General features: G+C 35.2%; 2 protein-coding genes across 4 annotated transcripts in view; one reads left to right on the plus strand and one right to left on the minus strand.

Moving 5' to 3' along the window:
- The window catches only part of LOC134536589 (gastrula zinc finger protein XlCGF57.1-like), a 331362-nt gene that overhangs the window by 175862 nt on the left and 135772 nt on the right, over nucleotides 1-19728 (plus strand). The window lies entirely within an intron of this gene.
- Nucleotides 1990-15737, minus strand: LOC134536585 (putative nuclease HARBI1). Of its 3 annotated transcripts, none has more exons than XM_063376341.1 (4): nucleotides 15174-15733; nucleotides 5850-13329; nucleotides 5252-5538; nucleotides 1990-4260 (listed from the first exon to the last, which is right to left on the minus strand). In XM_063376341.1, exons 2-4 carry the CDS (start codon nucleotides 6092-6094, stop codon nucleotides 3683-3685), a joined length of 1110 nt encoding a protein of 369 aa, XP_063232411.1. In that variant the 5' UTR covers nucleotides 6095-13329; nucleotides 15174-15733; the 3' UTR covers nucleotides 1990-3682. The 3 variants fall into 3 exon arrangements, with proteins under 3 accessions (XP_063232411.1, XP_063232410.1, XP_063232413.1); XM_063376340.1 differs by having other exon boundaries at nucleotides 5850-13445; XM_063376343.1 differs by having other exon boundaries at nucleotides 6747-15737.

A 19728-nucleotide genomic window follows, 5' to 3' on the forward strand; every position in this document is an offset into this window, starting at 1 on the left:
ATGATGACAACTGGAGGTGGGCCATACACGCCTATCACAAAAGACGACCCTTCTGAAGAAAAGTTGAAAGCTGTTATTGCTATGAGTGTGGTGGGACTTGATAGTAATTTCGACAACGACTGTGGTAAGTAATATTTTATGTATTCAGGCCTATTCGTTATTTCACTACTAGACTAGGGCTACATTATTAGTGCACTGTTCTGGTACCTACTTATTATGGAATCCGTCAATCTTACAAATTATAATACATGATACATACTATATATATATATATATATATATATATATATATATATATATATATATCACATTTTGCATGATGCATATTAACATTGTTTTATTCATAAAACAATACCAGAATAATAGTGGTAAAATGTGGCAAATATTTGCAAACGCAAAACATGGCAATATGCAGACAGGCATTGATAATAGTAAGATCCAGCTAAATAATCATTTTTTAAAAATGTAATACATAAGGACTCTGCAAATTATTAATTTAATTATTTTTTTATAACATTTTAAAGCCTCAAAAATTGTTCTGTGCACTGTATGAATGTGTTATTTGATCAATAAATAATCTCTTGTATCCAAGTAAAGAGGTAGGTCTATGTTTTTTTTTTTTTTAAATTTAAAAGACAATACAAAAGCAGCATTTTGTAACGTCTTCTTTCTAACCGCTTTGAATATTGGTAGGCCTACTAAGAATTGAGCAATGCACTTATTCTACAGCTTCATACTGCTCTCTGTTGCCTATAAATCATGGCTGCATGCATAGTCACCACTTTCAACTATATAAATACCTATTTCTGTAGTTTTTTTCATCTGTTACAAGTTATCATGTTTACTTGTTCATTTATCTTGCAATTTTGCAATTAAGATATTTTGGTTCCTATTTCATGTGTGTTTATTGATATAAGCAAATGTTTGTCGCAGATCCTGGTCCATCAAGTGTGGTCTGTGTATCACCACCAAGTATGAAGTCATCAGCTGTTGAAAATGAGAACAATAGTTGCTATGTTGTAGTATGTAACTAAGTTATTACAAAAAATTAATTTTAACTTAATGTGCTGGGGCGGTGAAACCATTGTGCCAGGGAGGTCGTATTACCCCCTATTAATCTGCTAAAATGGTCATGTTCTCAAAAGGTACTTATACAAAATTATACATTACGCATAGAATAAATATGTGTATAAAACACTATTTACCATACCTAACGTGCTTTGTACTCCAGTTTGTGCTTTGATCATGTGCAATGCATACAAAAAATCATTTTAAATTTTGACCCTTTAATGATGAATATCTCCCACCCCTGATTGTGTGTGATATTTACAAAATATTTTCTTTCATAACACCCACATTATAAATATCTCTTTTGTCACAGGAAATAATGACAGGTGATGGTGGTGATGATGATGATGATGAAACTGATGGTGCTGCACAGACCGAGTTGGGCGAGCTGCAAAAAAATAAAGTACAGGAACACAAGTGGATAACAGCTATAAACAGACAGAAGCAGTCATCACCGCCAACCATTACTGCTCACACTCAAAATATGCAAACGTTACTGTACAGGAACAGGAGATATTGGCTTCTCCCACATCATCAAAAGGCAAGTATCAAAACCTTTGTTTTTAAAATGATATTCTGCTGTATGAAAAAATTCACACATTGTTTTGTAGCCTGTTATTTTTAAATGGACAGATTTATTTATTCATACAGCCTTTTTGTCTAGTACATACTGAAATTAGAATGTTTAATATTTGCTTAAACATAATTACATCAAGTTACATTAAAACATTAAGATTTAAGATTTGTTATAATACACATCTGTGAGTACTAGTTTTAATATACTAATTAATAGCCTAGCGGCATTTATTTTGCTTTTGTCTTAAATAATTACAGGAAGGTAATTTTTACATTATACTTCATAAACCTTATTAAAAAGGATTCATATTTAAATATTTAATTAAAAATTATAGTGTCTGTAGATATGTAATATTCATAAATGCACATACAAAATGTGAGTCTCAGTTTATAGAAATATAATAGGTCTCTAAAAGAAGTAGCTTTGCTATGCATAACACATATAACAAACTCCCACCACAAAATTATTACATAAGGCCAGCTAGAAATTAATTGTTTTTAATTAGTTATTAAGGTATTTTTCCACAGAGTAAATTGCCAATAAGTAGCATTTTATTGTTTTTTTGAATTGTTTAAAATTATCAATTTCTGTCTACCAGTAACTTATCAGACTTTAGCTATGTGGTACCAGTTTTCTGTCCTAAGTAATGTATCATAAAGATATTTCAACAGGTAAAGTTTGTTTGTTGTTAACAGTCGTAAATGTTTTCAGACAAATATATGTGGTTCTATCCTAGAAAGAAAGAAATTTAAAAAGTTATCTTCATTAGAAATCACAAAAATAAATCATACTTGCTTATCAATAAATGTTGGCTTCATTGCTTCTCACAGTCACAAATTGCAGAACAAGGACAAACTGCATATTGGTACATGTATTGAAAAGATACCGTTTATGCTCACTCTGTTAGCTGAGAGTGAGATTCAGTAAATAATAAAGAGGTTCATTGATGTATTGTAATAAAATCTGGTAGTGGGGATATATATAGTACTAGTTAAAATCCATAAAGTTACAAGCTAGTGTTTCATTTTTTTTTTTTAAATTAATTTATTACCAAGAATATTTTTGTTGATTTTGCTAACCAATAAAAATGCTGGGAACAGAGATATTGTTTTCTCAGCAGTAGTAAATAACACACGCTGCTACATAGGTGGTAGGCCTATACATAAGGCTCCCGTGATGTGACAAAATTATACATTAAAACCACATTTTAGTATGGATTGTATGGAGTGTTTGTTTACAGATTGCACACTTATGTTAAAAATACATTCTTTGCATCTTGTATTTTAAAGTAATGAGGATGTTTTCATTATTTCTAGGCAAATATCTTGGAGATGCACAACTAGCATACAGGAGAAGACGAAATACAAAGAAAGTGCAGTCTTCTGGAAGCATGACAATGAAAAAATTTGAAGATTTGGCAGAGCATAAAACCAGCTTAGTAGAATTGCAGAAGGAAGTACTACAGCAGACTCTAATCCATCAAAAAGAGAAGCACGAAATGGAAATAGCATTGCTAAAAATTAAGCTGGCTGTTGAAGAAAGGAAACTAGCATCACTACATTAATTCACCGTATTCTTTGAATACAATTTCTTTCAACGTTGTTAAAATATATATGTTATAGAAGTAAAAGTAAAGTAGTTTTTACATGTCAAGTTGAAATGATTGTCAAAAAGTAAAAATAAATGCTTAGTGTGATTATGCAGATATGTAGCAACATCCAATTCAAAATTGATGCACAAATCTTTTGTCTCCAGTACAAATTACATTTATATTAAAAATATATCTTTAACTATTGCTGTAATTGGTAGTATTTTTATTCCTGCAGAAAGTACTTATTAGTGGCACAAGAAACTTAAAATCACTCCTTACAAAGGCACCTGAAACAATATGAGTACACACTATACTGAATTATCTTAACCAATTTTTTTTATTCTCATGCATCTTTATCTTACACATTCATCATATACATTAACAACCACAAATTATTTTTTCGAATCATAGGCCTACTTGCTTTTAACATTTGCCAGCAACTTATATTAACGTAAATTTAAAAAAAAATTATTTATCAAATTTCTGCGCAATATGTCATTGCCAGCCATGACTGCCGCTTCATCATTCCACTGATGGTCTTGTGGAACTTTCTGTACAAGATCAGGGTCGTCTGGTGGCTGCTCTTCTGCGGCATCCAATGCAATGTTGTGCAGAATAGCTACAGCCACAACAACAGCTTGGGCAACTGGCAAAGACAACCTCATCCCCAAACTTAAAATGGGAAACCTTCGCTTCAAAACACCATATTGTCTTTCAACAACATTACGTGTACGAATGTGTGCTTCATTGTACCTGTTTTCTGCAGGAGTTTCTGGATGAAGAAGAGGTGTCAACAAATAAACCCTATTTTCATAACCACTGTCTCCAAGCAGAATTCCACTGCGAAAGTTTCCATTCTCAAACTGATGGCAGAGGTTTGAATTATTGAAAACTGTCTGATCATGTGTTGCACCTGGCCAACGAGCAACAATGTCACAGATTTTCAGGTGGGCATCTGACACCGTCTGAACATTTAAGGAAAAATACCCTTTCCTATTCCTGAAGTACTCAGCATTTTGACCACCTGTAAAAAATTAAATAGTAGTGCAACGAATATAAATCACATCCATTTATAAATATATTTTACTATATGCAAAATGTATTACAAAGTTTCATTATTCAAAAGTAGGACTACAATCACACCAATACCTAATAAGTAGGGACTGGAAAAATTCGCGGTTTCAATGACCACTAGGATAGACTCCACAATTCTCTATGTACTCGGGCAACTATCACCTGGTCATTGGCTACCGACTCGGGACACCTGTTTACTGCGATTCTTATGATTCGATACTTCTTTTGTTGAGTTTTTGCCATTGGCTCAGAGTCCTTCAGGTAAATTGCGGTCCAATCACTGACGTAGCATTCAGCTAAACGAGTTTGGATTCCAACCTGTCTCAAAAGGAATCCGCAAATTTTTCCGGTCTCTTACTAATAAGCACTGAGAGCTATGATACTTTAATTTTCATGTGAAGGGATATGCAAAGAATGAAGAAGCAATATATGTAATTTGATCACATAAATTAATACAAATTTATTAACTGCAGAATGTTACAAGAGAAAATCAAATGACATAACATACATATTCTTGGCTCTGTATAAGCTACTTTTAACCGGTGCGCCAGCTACATTTTAGTGACATTAAGAACTTACGCCCTGAACAGATGAGCTATAATTCTACCAATTGCTGCCCCAAACATTGCTTTTTTAAAGCTGCGATTTTTGTTTAAAAAAAGGCTTTGTTCATGTACGTGATCATTAAACATTTTTTGACATGCAGTTATTGATATAAATATTTATGATTCACATAACATGCAAGTTTAATTAGAATTTTCTTTCTCTTTAAGACAATTCTTGTCAAATAAAACTACAGCTGTAATTCACACTGTGTCCATAGTTTCTGTTTACCAAGTGCAACAAAGGGGGGCAGCAAAACGTGCAAAAAAACTAAAGCTCATGTATACGCAAACATATGCCCTATTATAGTGAAACATGATTTTTTATAAAATACCCACCTGGGGACTGAAGTCTTACATGTGTGCAATCAATAGCACCAATTACTTTTGGAAACTGGGCCATTTCGTAGAAATTTGTCTGAGCATTTCTTATTTCTTGCTCAGTCGATGGCATCCTAATATATACAGGTCTCAATGAAGCAATTCCAAAAGTCACTTCTTTAATTATTCTAGAAGCTGTTGCTTTACTGACACCTACAAAATCGCCAACACTGGATAGCATTGTTCCCAGGGCATAAAATCGCAGTGTCAGCAACAGTTTGTTCAGTGGCGAGACTGCATGATTTCTGGGGGAAATAAAAGCAACAAGATGACAAACTGTTGTTTACATGTAGGTTAGGACACTGGGGTAGGAATACAAAAAGGCACTTTGAAAATTCAGAACAGCCAAAATAAAGCACATTCTGAATGTAATTTACAAAATAAAAGCAGAAATATTTTATTGAAGCGATGTTGACAATGTAAACATTATGCAGATGTTATGGTCCGACATAACCTATAAACCTATCATTTTCATTCAATTTTACAGAGTATATAGCATAAGCATATATTTGTAATGTAAAAACAAATGCATTTTTCTTTTGGTAAAAGCAATCACCTGTCTGTTCGCGATCTAATCAGTGGTTCAAGCTCTTCCAACAAGTGCAGAACTGTATCTTTACTTAGCCTGAATCTCGCTGAAAACTCTTTATCGTTCCATTGGTTCAAATGGTCTGGTCTTTCTCTAAAATTACGTGGACCTCTTGCTAAAGCATTGATTACTTCAATGATCTCTTCATCGTCATCGTCTCCAAAAATCTCACCAACATTATTAACGACATCGACGACACCTGCTTGGGCCATTTCGATAAACGAGTGAAGAAAATTACAGTCCGTGCACCACGTTTTTGCAAATGAACACAATTAAACACATTGCAATAAACGCGCTACGATGTGGCGCACAGATTATACAGTTATCTGCCGGGTAGCGATTTACCCAGAGCTTCAACCTCCCGGTAAAATCGACAATTATTTATCTTCCGGGTACGCCTACTCATAGGTGGTAAGACGCATTTTGTAATTTGCCAAGGAGATAAATTTTACCCGGACCTTGCCAAGGGATGGTAAGACCGGCCCTTAGTCTTTCACACAGTCCCTTTACATGGGCTGCGCGCGGCTCAACGCCCGTTCTCTCCGCAGAGTGAAGCTCGGCTGCACATGTTTCGGTGGGCAGGTGCCAATTGCGGGCTGCCCCTGTGGTCTCGCAATACGAATGTATGAAGTACTTATTATGCCCCTCCTGAATGATAGCGAAAAAAACTAAGTCAGTCTGAATGCCAGCACCGGAGACGTGGAGACCGTCTCGTTGCAGTACGCCCGTGTCTGCCGATACGCGAAATTTCTGATTTTATGGAAACAAGGAAAACCCTTTTATACAATTTAACTATTTACAAAAACGATAAGCTGCGTAACCCGCGTGGTTGTGAAGTTTCAATTCCCCTTGACACAATCTCACCTGTCGGTGCTCTTGGCTCTGCATCTCACCGTGCGACCGCCTCGTCCAGCCGCCAGATGCCAATTGCCCCCTCTCATGCCACGTCTGCCTCTCCGCCCGTCCTCCCCCTACTCCGCGACACGTGAAGCGCTCGGAGAGATTCCGGGTGTTGGCCACGGCTTCGTCGCCCGGTGGCAGCAACGTAAAATATATCACATAATATTTTAGAAACACGTATAATAATAATTACTAAAGTTTACGGAAAAAATTATACATAAAATAATATACATGTCACATTATTAAATATAAAAGTATGTTCCTCATAACACATTATCACTGCACGGGGCAGGGGAGGATCAGGGGTTGGCGCAGCATAACGGACTTTATGAGCAGGGGAGACACTTGTGTCGATGTCAGTGATAGGGAGCATTATCTATCACAACAACACTGTTTGGTGGAAGATTTGGTATTAATTGTTCGGTGAACCATTTTTCATAATTATCTTTATTCATGTTTTTGTGATAATCCCCTGTTGCCTGGTGCGACTTCCACATTGCAAGAGCATATAGGATAAAACCGTTTTCTCCACCTGCGTGAATCATTATTAATCTTTGATTCTTCGTGACAGGCACTAGTAAACCATTTTAGGACATGTCACTCCACATTTTATTTTTTACATGAGGCGACAATATGTACGACTCATCCATGTATATAACTGTGCGTTCATCGTTTCTATATTGACACATACTCTTGAGATATTCTATACGTTTTTGCCGAATATCTGATTTTTCTATTAAAAGTAAGCTCTGCGATTAGGTTTTCTGCCACCTGAATCCTGTGACCGTGTGTGGTCACGAGACGTTAATTTACGACCCTGCACACAAACATTTAAGATCATTAAGTAGCTTACCTTTCATGTTGACGTGTAGGAATAAACTGACATCTTGTGACGTCACGACTCATAGATAGGCTACGGCTGTGTGCGGCAGAAGACAGTGCACTTTCAAACAAAATACCATAGACAAATTGGAGACTTCATTCCTACACAATATCGAATTCATTGTTACCAACTCCGGATTTAGCAAGAAGAAGAATAAATCCCGGAAATTGGTTGTTTATCGATTATGTGAACTGGTATGAAGATCCTTCTAGAACATTCGAAAATAATCTCTATTAATCCCGAGATTTGGAGGGGCAATAGGTGGGAAGGGGGGTGAGAAATGGGTATATAAGCCCGGGTTTTTGACCAGTTAGGCATCCAGTCTGGGCAACTGCGGCTGAAAGCCATTTAATAAAGCTGCAGCGAATACAGAACAAGAGCATTCGTATCGCGACAGATGCGCCTGTGTACTGTTCGTCAGGGCTATGCACAGGGAGCTTAAACTCGAACTATTGAAAGATTATTATGTCAGAACTGCACAGAAATTTTATGATAAGTGACACTTGTGCGCAAATATGTATATTTCCTCTCTCGGAGACCGCGACCCGGAATTTTATCGCAAATATAAAATGCCTATCTCAATCCTGACGCACAGGCCGCCCTAGATGCTCTGTGATTGGCCGGCCCACTGGCCAATCACGCGCACAGGTTCATGCGCATGGAACCCAGCCAGTAGCGGATCCAGAGGGGGGGCTAAGGGGCTCAAGCCCCCTCCAAAAGCTGCTGGGTCCACTATTGTTTTAGTGTTTGCCTTGATAAAGCCTAGCCTCAGCTAGGTCAAGCCCCTCCCAAACCCAAATCCTGGATCCGCCACTGAACCCAGCCCTGCCTACATGGAAAATTTCCTACGTGAGTAACACTTTCAACAATAATAATTTAACTTATAAATACTAAATAAACAAGGAGGCTGTAATTATTCAGCAATGAAAAGCCTAGTACAGCGGTGGGCCTGCCTTGCCAACAGCAAAATTATACACCGGCTAAATAGGGTGGCAAGCTGACTGCATCTATGGGCATGGCCATGCTAAAGTGCGAGGTGACGAATTAAATTAAATTAACAACTAACTGTAGATTGCGTTCCATGACTGGAGGCGCTTGCCTGGGCATTCAGTGCAAATATACACCGATCGATTTGAAGATACCGATACGAGTGGCATGCTGTATGCTAATGGGCGGCGTCTTTCGAAAGTGGCACGCATATAAAACCTCAATTAATTAATAAAAATAATAAAATATGAATGCCCTTTCTTCATTCGCCTTTAAACCTATACACCGACAGTTCTTCGACTATAACTAGTGAATAGACGTTAATTTAATTACATTAGAATATATTATGTTATATAATATATATAGTAAAAAAATTTAAAAAAAAAAATTAAAAAATTTAAAAAATCTAAAAAACCAAAAGCCAAAAACATAGTTGTAGTTATGCTTAATTAAAGTACCGTTAAGGTATGTTAGCCTGCGCAACATGCATTTACTAAAATAAGTTTAGTCTGTAGGATGATTAATTTTCTTTCTTTTAGTTATGGCCCTGTCACACTGTCAAATTTTAGCTTCCAACACCTTCCAATATGTTGGATCCAATATCTTTGAGGGTTGTGACGTCACGTTAAACGTCACTATCGCAGCCATGTTTATTTGAGAGATTGAATGTCTAGAGTTTCCTTCCAATATTTTACGTATAGGACTGGTTCTAAAATATGTTGGATGTTGGATGGGATCAGCCAATCAGAGTTATCTAAAATAAAGCGGCCGCTTTTGTTTCCGTTTCCGAAGTGTAATAGTTTAAATATCAGCAATGGCGAATGGGAAATAAATGCAGTAATTGAATTAATACTATTTTATTTCCTGCTGGAATATGTAATTGTTATTGTATATTTTCCTTCAATTGAATCTGTATGTACGGAAGTGCAGGTTAATATATTTGACTAAAAGAAGTTACTGTAGTTTTGGAATATTATGGTCCTTAAACCAGAAAACATCTTATATTCAACTTACGATCATTATTTGACTGCTATACCAGTTCTGCTTATGTTCAGGTATTGTTGATACACTAAATTAAAACAGCAAGCATTGCGTACAAAATGTGCCATCAGGAATGAGGTATCAAAACTAGGATATGCATTTCGGAACTTTTACCTACAAATCCAAATTAATAACACCTAAAATAAATTTTAAAATATTTCAATTCAGAGACTTAATGTAACTAAAATTATTTTGGCTTACCCAAAAATCTTTCTTATAAGTCATTGTTCTCCTTATTTCACAATAGCTGCTACTCTGTAAGTATTGTCTGGAATTTTCTGGAATATAGACTCATAATTTCCTGACAATAGATGGTACTGACTTGTGTTAAAGTAGCATCTCTGAGTAAGCAAGTAGCTCTGGTGATTTGCAAGAAAGGCCTAGAAATATTAAAATTCTGCCTACGTGTTCAATTATTATTATTTAAGTTTTGAAAGTAATACCATTTTTCGTGAATGTAAATATTTGTGTAGCAGATCCTTGTCAGTAAGCCTATACTTCCCAGGCTGTACGAAACAAGCATACCTGGTCTAATATCTCGTTAAAAAATTATTTTAAAGAGATAATGTGACTGAGGTGAAGTTAGCTTAAAGACTCAGGTTGAGGTTTGTAACAGTAAATACACTTAATTCAAAATAAAACAAAATTGCCAATTTCTAAACACAGCAAAAATTAACACATTCACTTTAAAGTATAGGAACAATTTTGATGAAATACAAGTGAAAGTGTCCATACAACAGCAGCTAGTTGGGTGAGAAAATAAGCGGGAATGAGAAGGGATATGCCTACTTACAGATTTACATTTAATTATATGCTTTATTCTTACTAAACATACCTTTAAATATTGTTTTTGAAGAGCACTATAAATTGCACTACAAATTTCAGGTAAAAATTTTGAGATGGTGTTGTGTGGAATACTTGTAGAGAACATAAGGGACTTAAATGATTCCCCTGTCGCCAAAAATTTTAATGTAACTGCCAGCCTCTGCTTTGCTGGTATAGACTGGCACAAATGAGTATCCTTCTTTGCAATGCGAGACTCCACAATTGAAAGAAGATCAAAACTTTCAGAATCCATTATTACATAGTTCGGAAATGAATCGGCATCTTCGTATCGAAGTTCATGACAAAAAGGGGTAAAACACCATTTGTTTGCCGGGAAAGTATCCACTGTCTCGTCCACCATCTGCGTTTCCTTTTCTTAGATTTCTCTTCTAGTTTACTGAGACTTGCTACAATTACAATTACAGCTACAGCTTTTAAAACACTTTGATGCTCTTAATGCAGGCATTGCAAACACCTGGAAAACGTAAATTTTAAACTGTGTATGATCACAATATACCTAAATTGGAATATAACCTACTTAAAAAAGCCCGCGTTCCTTGACCCAAAATTTGTTTTTGATTCTAAATACTGTCATTTACAGTTCTCTACAGAATGTTTGGTAAAACGAGCTCACTCAAAGAAAATTGATAGTGTGAAATGACTTCAAATATATTTTACTTTGCTCGTCAAATAATATTGAATACAATATATTTGAAGACGTATTTCATCCAAAATCACCCTTCAAATTTTGTTGTCCAGTTTATTGGATACAATATATTTGACAGTGTGACAGGGCCTTTATAGGTGCTGCTATCTGGAGCGGATGTGAGTGGTTTGTTATTACACTCACCACCAGAGGCGCTTGCATCCCTGGCCATCAAATACCAGTCCCGGAGAAGACATCAAAGCGGACCTAAAGTCCAAGTGCCCAACCCCTGCATGGTAGAATCTTTCTACTCTGGCCAACTCTTCATCCAGACCATCCTCTGTCTCCTGTACTTTCCTACATTTAATGCATGCAAACTTGCATCCCACATGAAAGTGCCCAGGGTTTTCCCTGTGTCTATGCAGGTTTTACCTTGCCCCAACTTAACTAGTAGTTTAGACTAGAGATAAGAGTGAGGGGAGTCATGGCAACAATCGCTGCCATGGCTGGCCAATCCCCTCCTAGCACATGATGCATGCAACCCTTTCCCTGCATGGCTAATCCCAGCATGACTAAGGCGTGATAGGCTTCGGCCTGGACGCACTTAGGTCCCTCCCTAACCCGGACCCCTCCCAAACACACTTAGTTTAAGTTAGGTTAGGAAAAAAAATGAGTTAGGCATGGAGCAGCAGGACCATCACCAACATCATCATGAGGCATTAGAGAGAGAGAGAGAGAGAGAGAGAGAGAGAGAGAGAGAGAGATTGGCAGCAGGCAAGGTGTAATGGCCAGTAGAGTTTAAATGTTTGATAATGATGCAAATAACTTTGAGATTTTTGTGTAGTATCTGTTGGACTTGTGTTTTGTGTGAATATGATGCACCTGTTTAAACTAAGTGTTGTTTAGGTGCTCATTTGTGGATTGGCACTTGATCAAATGTGCTGTACCTTCTGTGCATTTTCTTGTTTGTGGTGGCCATATTGCTTTCAATAATTGATTTTAGCTCTCCAAATACCTTTCCTATGAGTTGATTAATAGTTTGTTTATTTTTGGTTTAAAGACATGAAGCATTTAGGGCCGGTTTTATGACCTCCGGCTAAAGTTCCGGCTAAAATTTAACCGCAAGCTAGCTCTTATTTCGGTTTTATGACTCCCTGTTAACGTCTACCTTGCAGTTAAAGTTCTGGCTAACCTACCCAACCAGCAAGGATATATTTAAAAAATATTTTTTTAAATATTACAAAAATGATTTTAAAATGTATTTAAAATATGCAGAAACATTGCAGCAATGTTATGAGTAGCACAAACCCATTGCAAATAAAACATTGTTGCAACATTTCAAAACATTTTAAAAATATAATGTAAAAACATATATAAAATGTACAAAAAATGATTACGATAGCAAAACAAAATATTTTAAAAACATTAAATAAATATTAATAAAAGGTTCCAGCAATATTGGTGCAAGATTTTGAACACTACTGTTGCAAATGAAACATTTCTGCAATTACATATGTACATGAAATAAATATTAAGAAATGAATGCTGCAAGATTTTGAGCAAGCCTGTTGCAAATGAAACATTGCTGCAATATTTAAAGTATATGGAATAAATATGAATAATTGGTTGCTGCGATATTTTGAACACACCTGTTGCAAATTTAACATTTATGCAAAAAATTTTAACTTGCAAAACAAATTTTGCAAAATTTTTATGAAATATTAACAAAAGGTTACTGCAATTCAGCTAAAATATTACAACCCTATTGCAAAAGGGACATATTTATAATATTTTTCAAATGTTGGTAGAGCACATCAAGCACCACTGTACATGGACTGTCATTGTATTCTGCTGATATGAAACTCAAAATAAGTAATCGGCGAAGTACCAGAATTAAAAAAATCTACATGAGATATGCTTAGGCAATCTCCCTGTCAATACAATTACATATGTGACTGAACACACTCTCCACTAATATTTACTATACAAATTTCTTCTTTCATGCCAAAAGAGGGGAAAAAGGGGGAGGAAAATGTTGAAGAAAAAATATGCATGGTTTAACAATGTAAGCACTCAATTTTTATTTAACATAGCACAATCAGCAAACTGTCCACCCTCAGTTTAGGAACTCGTGTTCATCTCCCTTATTCTGAGCCGAAGCACTCCTACAACACATAAAGGATTAATTTATCTTCTTTGTAAGCACCAGCTTCATACAGTGTTCACTCTAGGTTCAAATCTAGTTGTGTAGCCTCTATATCTGAAACTGTCTGGTCTTGTGCTATTTTGAATAGTAGAAATTTTTGGATAATAGTATATTTCTTTGGGGAGGGGATAAAAAAATTAATAACTACATATATGTATTTTACAGTAAAAACCCCCATTAACAAATATTCTTTATATCTAGCAGAAAAAAAAATACACTCTTACAGAAAATGTTGGAAATATAATTCTAAACAAAATATCTCCCATCATTTTTTACCTGATACGTTTTTAAAGTGACATCTGCACATCACTCTTTCTTTGTCTAAACGCTGTAACGACAGCCTAAGTCGCAAATGTAGCATCCAATAAAGAACACACAGTTGAGAAAATGTCAAATCCAATTTTTAACAAAATATCCCCTATGTTAGTTCTCAATTTAGTAAGATTTTGAAGTTAAAAATTAATGAGTTCTCTTAAAAAAACAATATTTTATTTTGCAAAGTGTGTGAGGCACACACTATGGTCTGTTCTAGGTGTGTGCAACTTGTTATAAAACCCACAAACAATAATATTTTCATGCAAAACTTGTATTCAAATCGTTAAGCAACATGTTTTTAGGCTATCTAGCGAACACCCATTCATATCAAACAAATTTGTGCCCTATCAATTATGACAGCGGAGATTCCGTAGTGTATTTCTGCTGTATGCAAACAATTGCCATATATACCAAAAATAATTATTTTATTTATTTTTTCTCAAACTACCATGAGGCCCTGTACATGTGCAATAACAGGGTTGTTTAACTTAGTTGTTGAAGGATGTGTTTCAAAATCTGTCAGGTCATCACAAACGAGAAAATTTACATTTTTATTCCTACTGCATGCCTTTTTCCCCCCTCAAATTTGGAATTTCTTATCTCCGCCGCTTTTAATGAAAAGAGGAAGTTGAAGAGCATCTAATAAAGGTATTTTCGGACTTTTAACATTTTTTTTCGCAAATACCGCTCAACTACATATGATGAAATTTAAAAATTTGATATCTCCTAAAGTATTTGGAATTTCTTACCTCCGCCGCTTTTAATGAAAAGAGGAAGTTGAAGAGCGTCTAATAAAGGTATTTTTGGATTTTTAACATTTTTTTTTCGCAAATACCGCTCAACTACATATTTACCATATATTGGGTTCCTTACCCCAAAACTATATAAAATATACACCAATTCAAAAACCATCCCATTATAGAAAAATTTACTAAATTACACTTAGTTTTATTTCCAAACAATTTTTTTAACCCTCCTTTCTTAACGCCAGAGTCTGGAAGGTATACCTACTTGCTAAAAACGCCAAAACAATAATTTTATGGGACCGCCCCGTTGAGCCAAACAATACCAACAGAGCCGATTAATTAGCCCTTGTCACTTTTCCGCAAGTTGTGTTAAAAAGAGTAATTTTTTTAGCACAAAATGAAAGTATTGTCAATTTTTAAATTTTTTTTTAAGGAAGACGGACTAGTCATGATAATTACCGAATATGTTTATTCCAAATGTTCAATCAAGACCTTGACACTTTTACGCAACTGTGGATAGCCATGTAAATATTTATCGTATTTAAATTGTGTCGTAGATGTGCTTATATGATAAAGGAAGGGTTTTTACTACAATGCATTCAGATTTACCCCCTAAAAAAAAGTAAATACTATTTGCCTGTACCTACTCAAGATGTTATTACTTCTAGGTTAACAAAATCACTTTGTTATGAAAAATTAAACAAGTTATTCCTGAACTAGTAAACAGAAAACTATAATTTACCTGCAATGTGTACGTCCACATTTCACGATTATTTATTACCAACGCACAAACAAATAGCCCAAATAACACCTTTCACTTTCACCACATATAGGCCTACACTGAGTTTTTTTTTCTCTCATCGTCCAGCGTCCACATTATTTAAGTACCGAGAGGTCTTGTCCAGAGATTAGCAAAAGCTTTACATTATCTACCTAGCCCTACACCGCAGAAAAAGTAATTGGTATCTGCGGGAACACTTCCTTGAGAATAATTCAATGCAACACGTAACAAAAACAAACACATCGTAGCCACCATTTTCGTTTCTGTGTAAGCACAAAAAAAAAATCATTGCTGGTTCTACCAATAGGAAATAAGAAACAGATACTGCTGAAATGAAAGCAGCTTTGCTTTTAAAACTTTCTTCAAAACACAATTTTACGGTTGAATAGAATTCTGCATCTATGGTTCAGTTTCATTTCGGTCTCGATCATGGCTGTGGTTTCAATAAGCATCGCTGCAGTAGCTCCATCCAGTTTCATTAAATAAAAAAAATTACTTCCAATTTCTTAACGATTAAGAGAAATATTCAAAATCAATGGTTTTAAAGGTTTTATTAAAAATGTTTTGATAACATGTTTAATGAAATATTTTTCGTGCAATAATAAACGAAGGTTTTAAAAAGACCTTATAAGTAATGTTATACAAACAACATATTTAAAATGTTTCTTTATTAATGTTTTTCAGGAAACATTTTATATATATTATAAAAATGTTTTATTTTACAAATATTGCCAGTGCAATGAAGAAATATTACAAAAATATTTTTAAAATATGTTTCTGCTGCTTGGGTAGCGGGTGGATGAACCGGCCACTAGCTGCTTAACCGGATTGTATGCTCGTTGACCGGAGGCTAAGCAACAGAAAATAAAATGGCGATGTATCAGGCGAGGTTAGTTGTTGTTAGTGATGATGACTATTTGTGGAATTCTATTGAATATTTGCAGGATGCGATGGAATAATTTATTACTAAATGTGAAATGCTTCGCATTCGTCAAAGTTTTATTAAAAATTACATGGCATGAAAGTGTAGTCACGCTTTTCTATTGTCGTCGAGTCGTGTATTATTATTTGACTTTAATTGATCACGAAGTACATAAACTTAAATGTTCCTGCTTAAGAATATGAGTAAATAAGTGAATTTTAAAATTGCAAAACGTGGGTTATTATTACCGGTAGGTACCGATAAAATGCGTGTTTTCGTGGAAGTTGTATCTGTGAATTTTTATTCGTAATACAGTGGACATATGCCGGGAATGAAATGCACTTCATACGACTTCAGACGTGGTTATAATTCAATGAATGCAATTGAATGTGAAAATAAATTTTACCCAATTATCCCTTCCCTATTTTACAAACCATTAGGTACTTATTATCTACCTGCCACGCAAGTGAAAAACGAAAACAGCACTGGAATTATTCTGTTTACCGTATCCAAGTTTATCCCTTGATCCTATCGGCATGACCCTTTATATGTTGGTCTTGTTTTACATTATACTTGCTGTTTTAATTTAGAATGTTGAAAAATCCTGTACACAACACAAAATACCTAACATATCACGATGCAAACAAATTATGTCAGGTCTTGTAAAAATATATTTCTTTCGTATACATTTTACAATCATAATTATTTCCCCAGTGAATATATCTAGGATCTCTCGACCTACTAAATTAAAACAGCAAACATCCTATACCACAAACTAATTCCATCAGGATCGGATTCATTTGGATACGTGATACGAAACTATTAGTACAAAAATGAAACCTACACCAGTGAAATGAAAATTGACAAGTATTTTCCCGAAACGGGGTCTATATTATTTGATTATGAAATAAATTTATGAAAGAAATAAGTGTTCTCTAGCAAAAATGTCATCCATATTTATTTGTTGGTATAGAATTACTTCGTTAGTTTTGGCTTAATATATAACCTAACAAAATCATGAGTTCCAATACAAGAGTAAAGTTGAAAACACACGGTTTTGAATCGTAAATTGTAATTTTATGGTTTAATACAAAGCAGGTTTGACGTCAAAGTAGTTTTTGGTTAATTTAATTATATCTGTTGCAAGATAAAGTTCGCGGCATATTTCTTTACTGCAGCTGTAAATATTCCGAATCACAATACAAACAAACAGCTGACTAACATTCTACCAGAAAAAATAACTGTCTTGCAACAAAAGTTACCAAATTCTGTTTTATTTCATTACCAACACACCCATTATTACACCACACGCTTCGTCAGGTTACGGTTAGCCAACCGCAGGCTAAGTATGGGTCATAATACACCCCTCGTTCGTTAACCGGAGGCTAGCCTTACCTGGAGGCTAGCTAACCTGAGGATTTAGCCGGAGGTCATAATATCGGCCCTTAATTACCTATATCTGTTGCAAGATAAAGTTCGCGGCATATTTCTTTACTGCAGCTGTAAACATTCCGAATCACAATACAAACAAACAGCTGACTAACGACTAACATTCTACCAGAAAAAATAACTGTCTTGCAACAAAAGTTACCAAATTCTGTTTTATTTCATTACCAACACACCCATTATTACACCACACGCTTCATCAGGTTCCGGTTAGCCAACCACAGGCTAAGGGCCGGTTTTATGACCTCCGGCTAAAGTTCCGGCTAAAATTTAACCGCAGGCTAGCTCTTATTTCGGTTTTATGACTCCCTGTTAACGTCTACCTTCCAGCTAAAGTTCCGGCTAACCTAGCGGGTGGATGAACCGGCCGCTAGCTGCTTAACCGGAGGCTAAGCAACAGAAAATAAAATGGCGATGTATCAGGCGAGGTTAGTTGTTGATAGTGATGATGACTATTTGAGGAATTCTATTGAATATTTACAGGATGCGATGGAATAATTTATTACTAAATGTAAAATGCTTCGCCGTATTCGTCAAAGTTTTATTAAAAATTACATGGCATGAAAGTGTAGTCACGCTTTTCTATTTTCGTCGAGTCGTATATTATTATTTGACTTTAATTGATCACGAAGTACATAAACGTATGCTATGTATATAAACTTAAATGTTCCTGCTTAAGAATATGTGTAAATAAGTGAATTTTATAATTGCAAAACGAGGGTTATTATTACCTATATCTGTGAATTTTTATTCGTAATACAGTGGACATATGCCGGGAATGAAATGCACTTCATACGACTTCAGACGTGGTTCTATTTCAATGAATACAATTGAATGTGAAAATAAATGTTACCCAATTATCCCTTCCCTATCTTACAAACCATTAGGTAGGTACTTATTATCTACCTGCCACGCAAGTGCAAAACGAAAACAGCACTGGAATTATTCTGTTTACCGTATCCAAGTTTATCCCTTGATCCTATCGGCATGACCCTTTATATGTTGGTCTTGTTTTACATTATACTTGCCGTTTTAATTTAGAATGTTGAAAAATCCTGTACATAACACAAAATACCTAACATATCACGATGCAAACAAATTATGTCAGGTCTTGTAAAAATATATTTCATTCGTATACATTTTACAATCATAATTATTTCCCCAGTGAATATATCTAGGATCTCTTGACCTACTAAATTAAAACAGCAAGCATCCTATACCACAAACTAATTCCATCAGGATCGGATTAATTTGGATATGTGATACGAAACTATTAGTACAAAAATGAAACCTACACCAGTGAAATGAAAATCGACAAGTATTTTCCCGAAACGGGGTCTATATTATTTGATTATGAAATAAATTTATGAAAGAAATAAGTGTTCTCTAGCAAAAATGTCATCCCTATTTATTTGTTGGTATAGAATTACTTCGTTAGTTTTGGCTTAATATATAACCTAACAAAATCATGTGTTTCAATACAAGAGTAAAGTTGAAAACACACGGTTTTGAATCGTAAATTGTAATTTTATGGTTTAATACAAAGCAGGTTTGACGTCAAAGTAATGTTTGGTTAATTTAATTATATATGTTGCAAGATAAAGTTCGCGCCATATTTCTGTACTGCAGCTGTAAACATTCCGAATCACAATACAAACAAACAGCTGACTAACATTCTACCAGAAAAAATAACTGTCTTGCAACAAAAGTTACCAAATTCTGTTTTATTTCATTACCAACACAACCATTATTACACCACACGCTTCGTCAGGTTCCGGTTAGCCAACTGCAGGCTAAGTGTGGGTCATAATACACCCCTCGTTCGTTAACCGGCGGCTAGCCTTACCTGGAGGCTAGCTAACCTGAAGATTTAGCCTGAGGTCATAATATCGGCCTAAGTCTGGGTCATAATACACCCCTCGTTCGTTAACCGGAGGCTAGCCTTACCTGGAGGCTAGCTAACCGGAAGATTTAGCCGGAGGTCATAAAATCGGCCCTTAAATGTACCTTATAATAAATGTTGGCTATTCTAGCCTAGAGTTTTGAAACCAAAGAAAGCATTGAAGTCAAATATATTTATTGTGTGTAAATTATAAAATATTTGTTATTTATGAGATATATCTAGTCATAACTGATCTAACTATTTTT

Source organism: Bacillus rossius, chromosome 11 (assembly GCF_032445375.1).
Source record: "Bacillus rossius redtenbacheri isolate Brsri chromosome 11, Brsri_v3, whole genome shotgun sequence".
Classification (NCBI taxonomy): Eukaryota; Metazoa; Arthropoda; class Insecta; order Phasmatodea; family Bacillidae; genus Bacillus; species Bacillus rossius.

Excerpts from the sequence above, each read along its gene's own strand:
- LOC134536585 (XM_063376341.1), bottom strand. The coding sequence starts at position 6,094 with ATGGCCCAAGCAGGTGTCGTCGATGTCGTTAATAATGTTGGTGAGATT. Across the intron at positions 5,539-5,849 it reads ATTAGATCGCGAACAGACAG|AAATCATGCAGTCTCGCCAC; the intron begins GTGATTGCTTTT and ends TATTTCCCCCAG. Across the intron at positions 4,261-5,251 it reads TGTAAGACTTCAGTCCCCAG|GTGGTCAAAATGCTGAGTAC; the intron begins GTGGGTATTTTA and ends AATTTTTTACAG.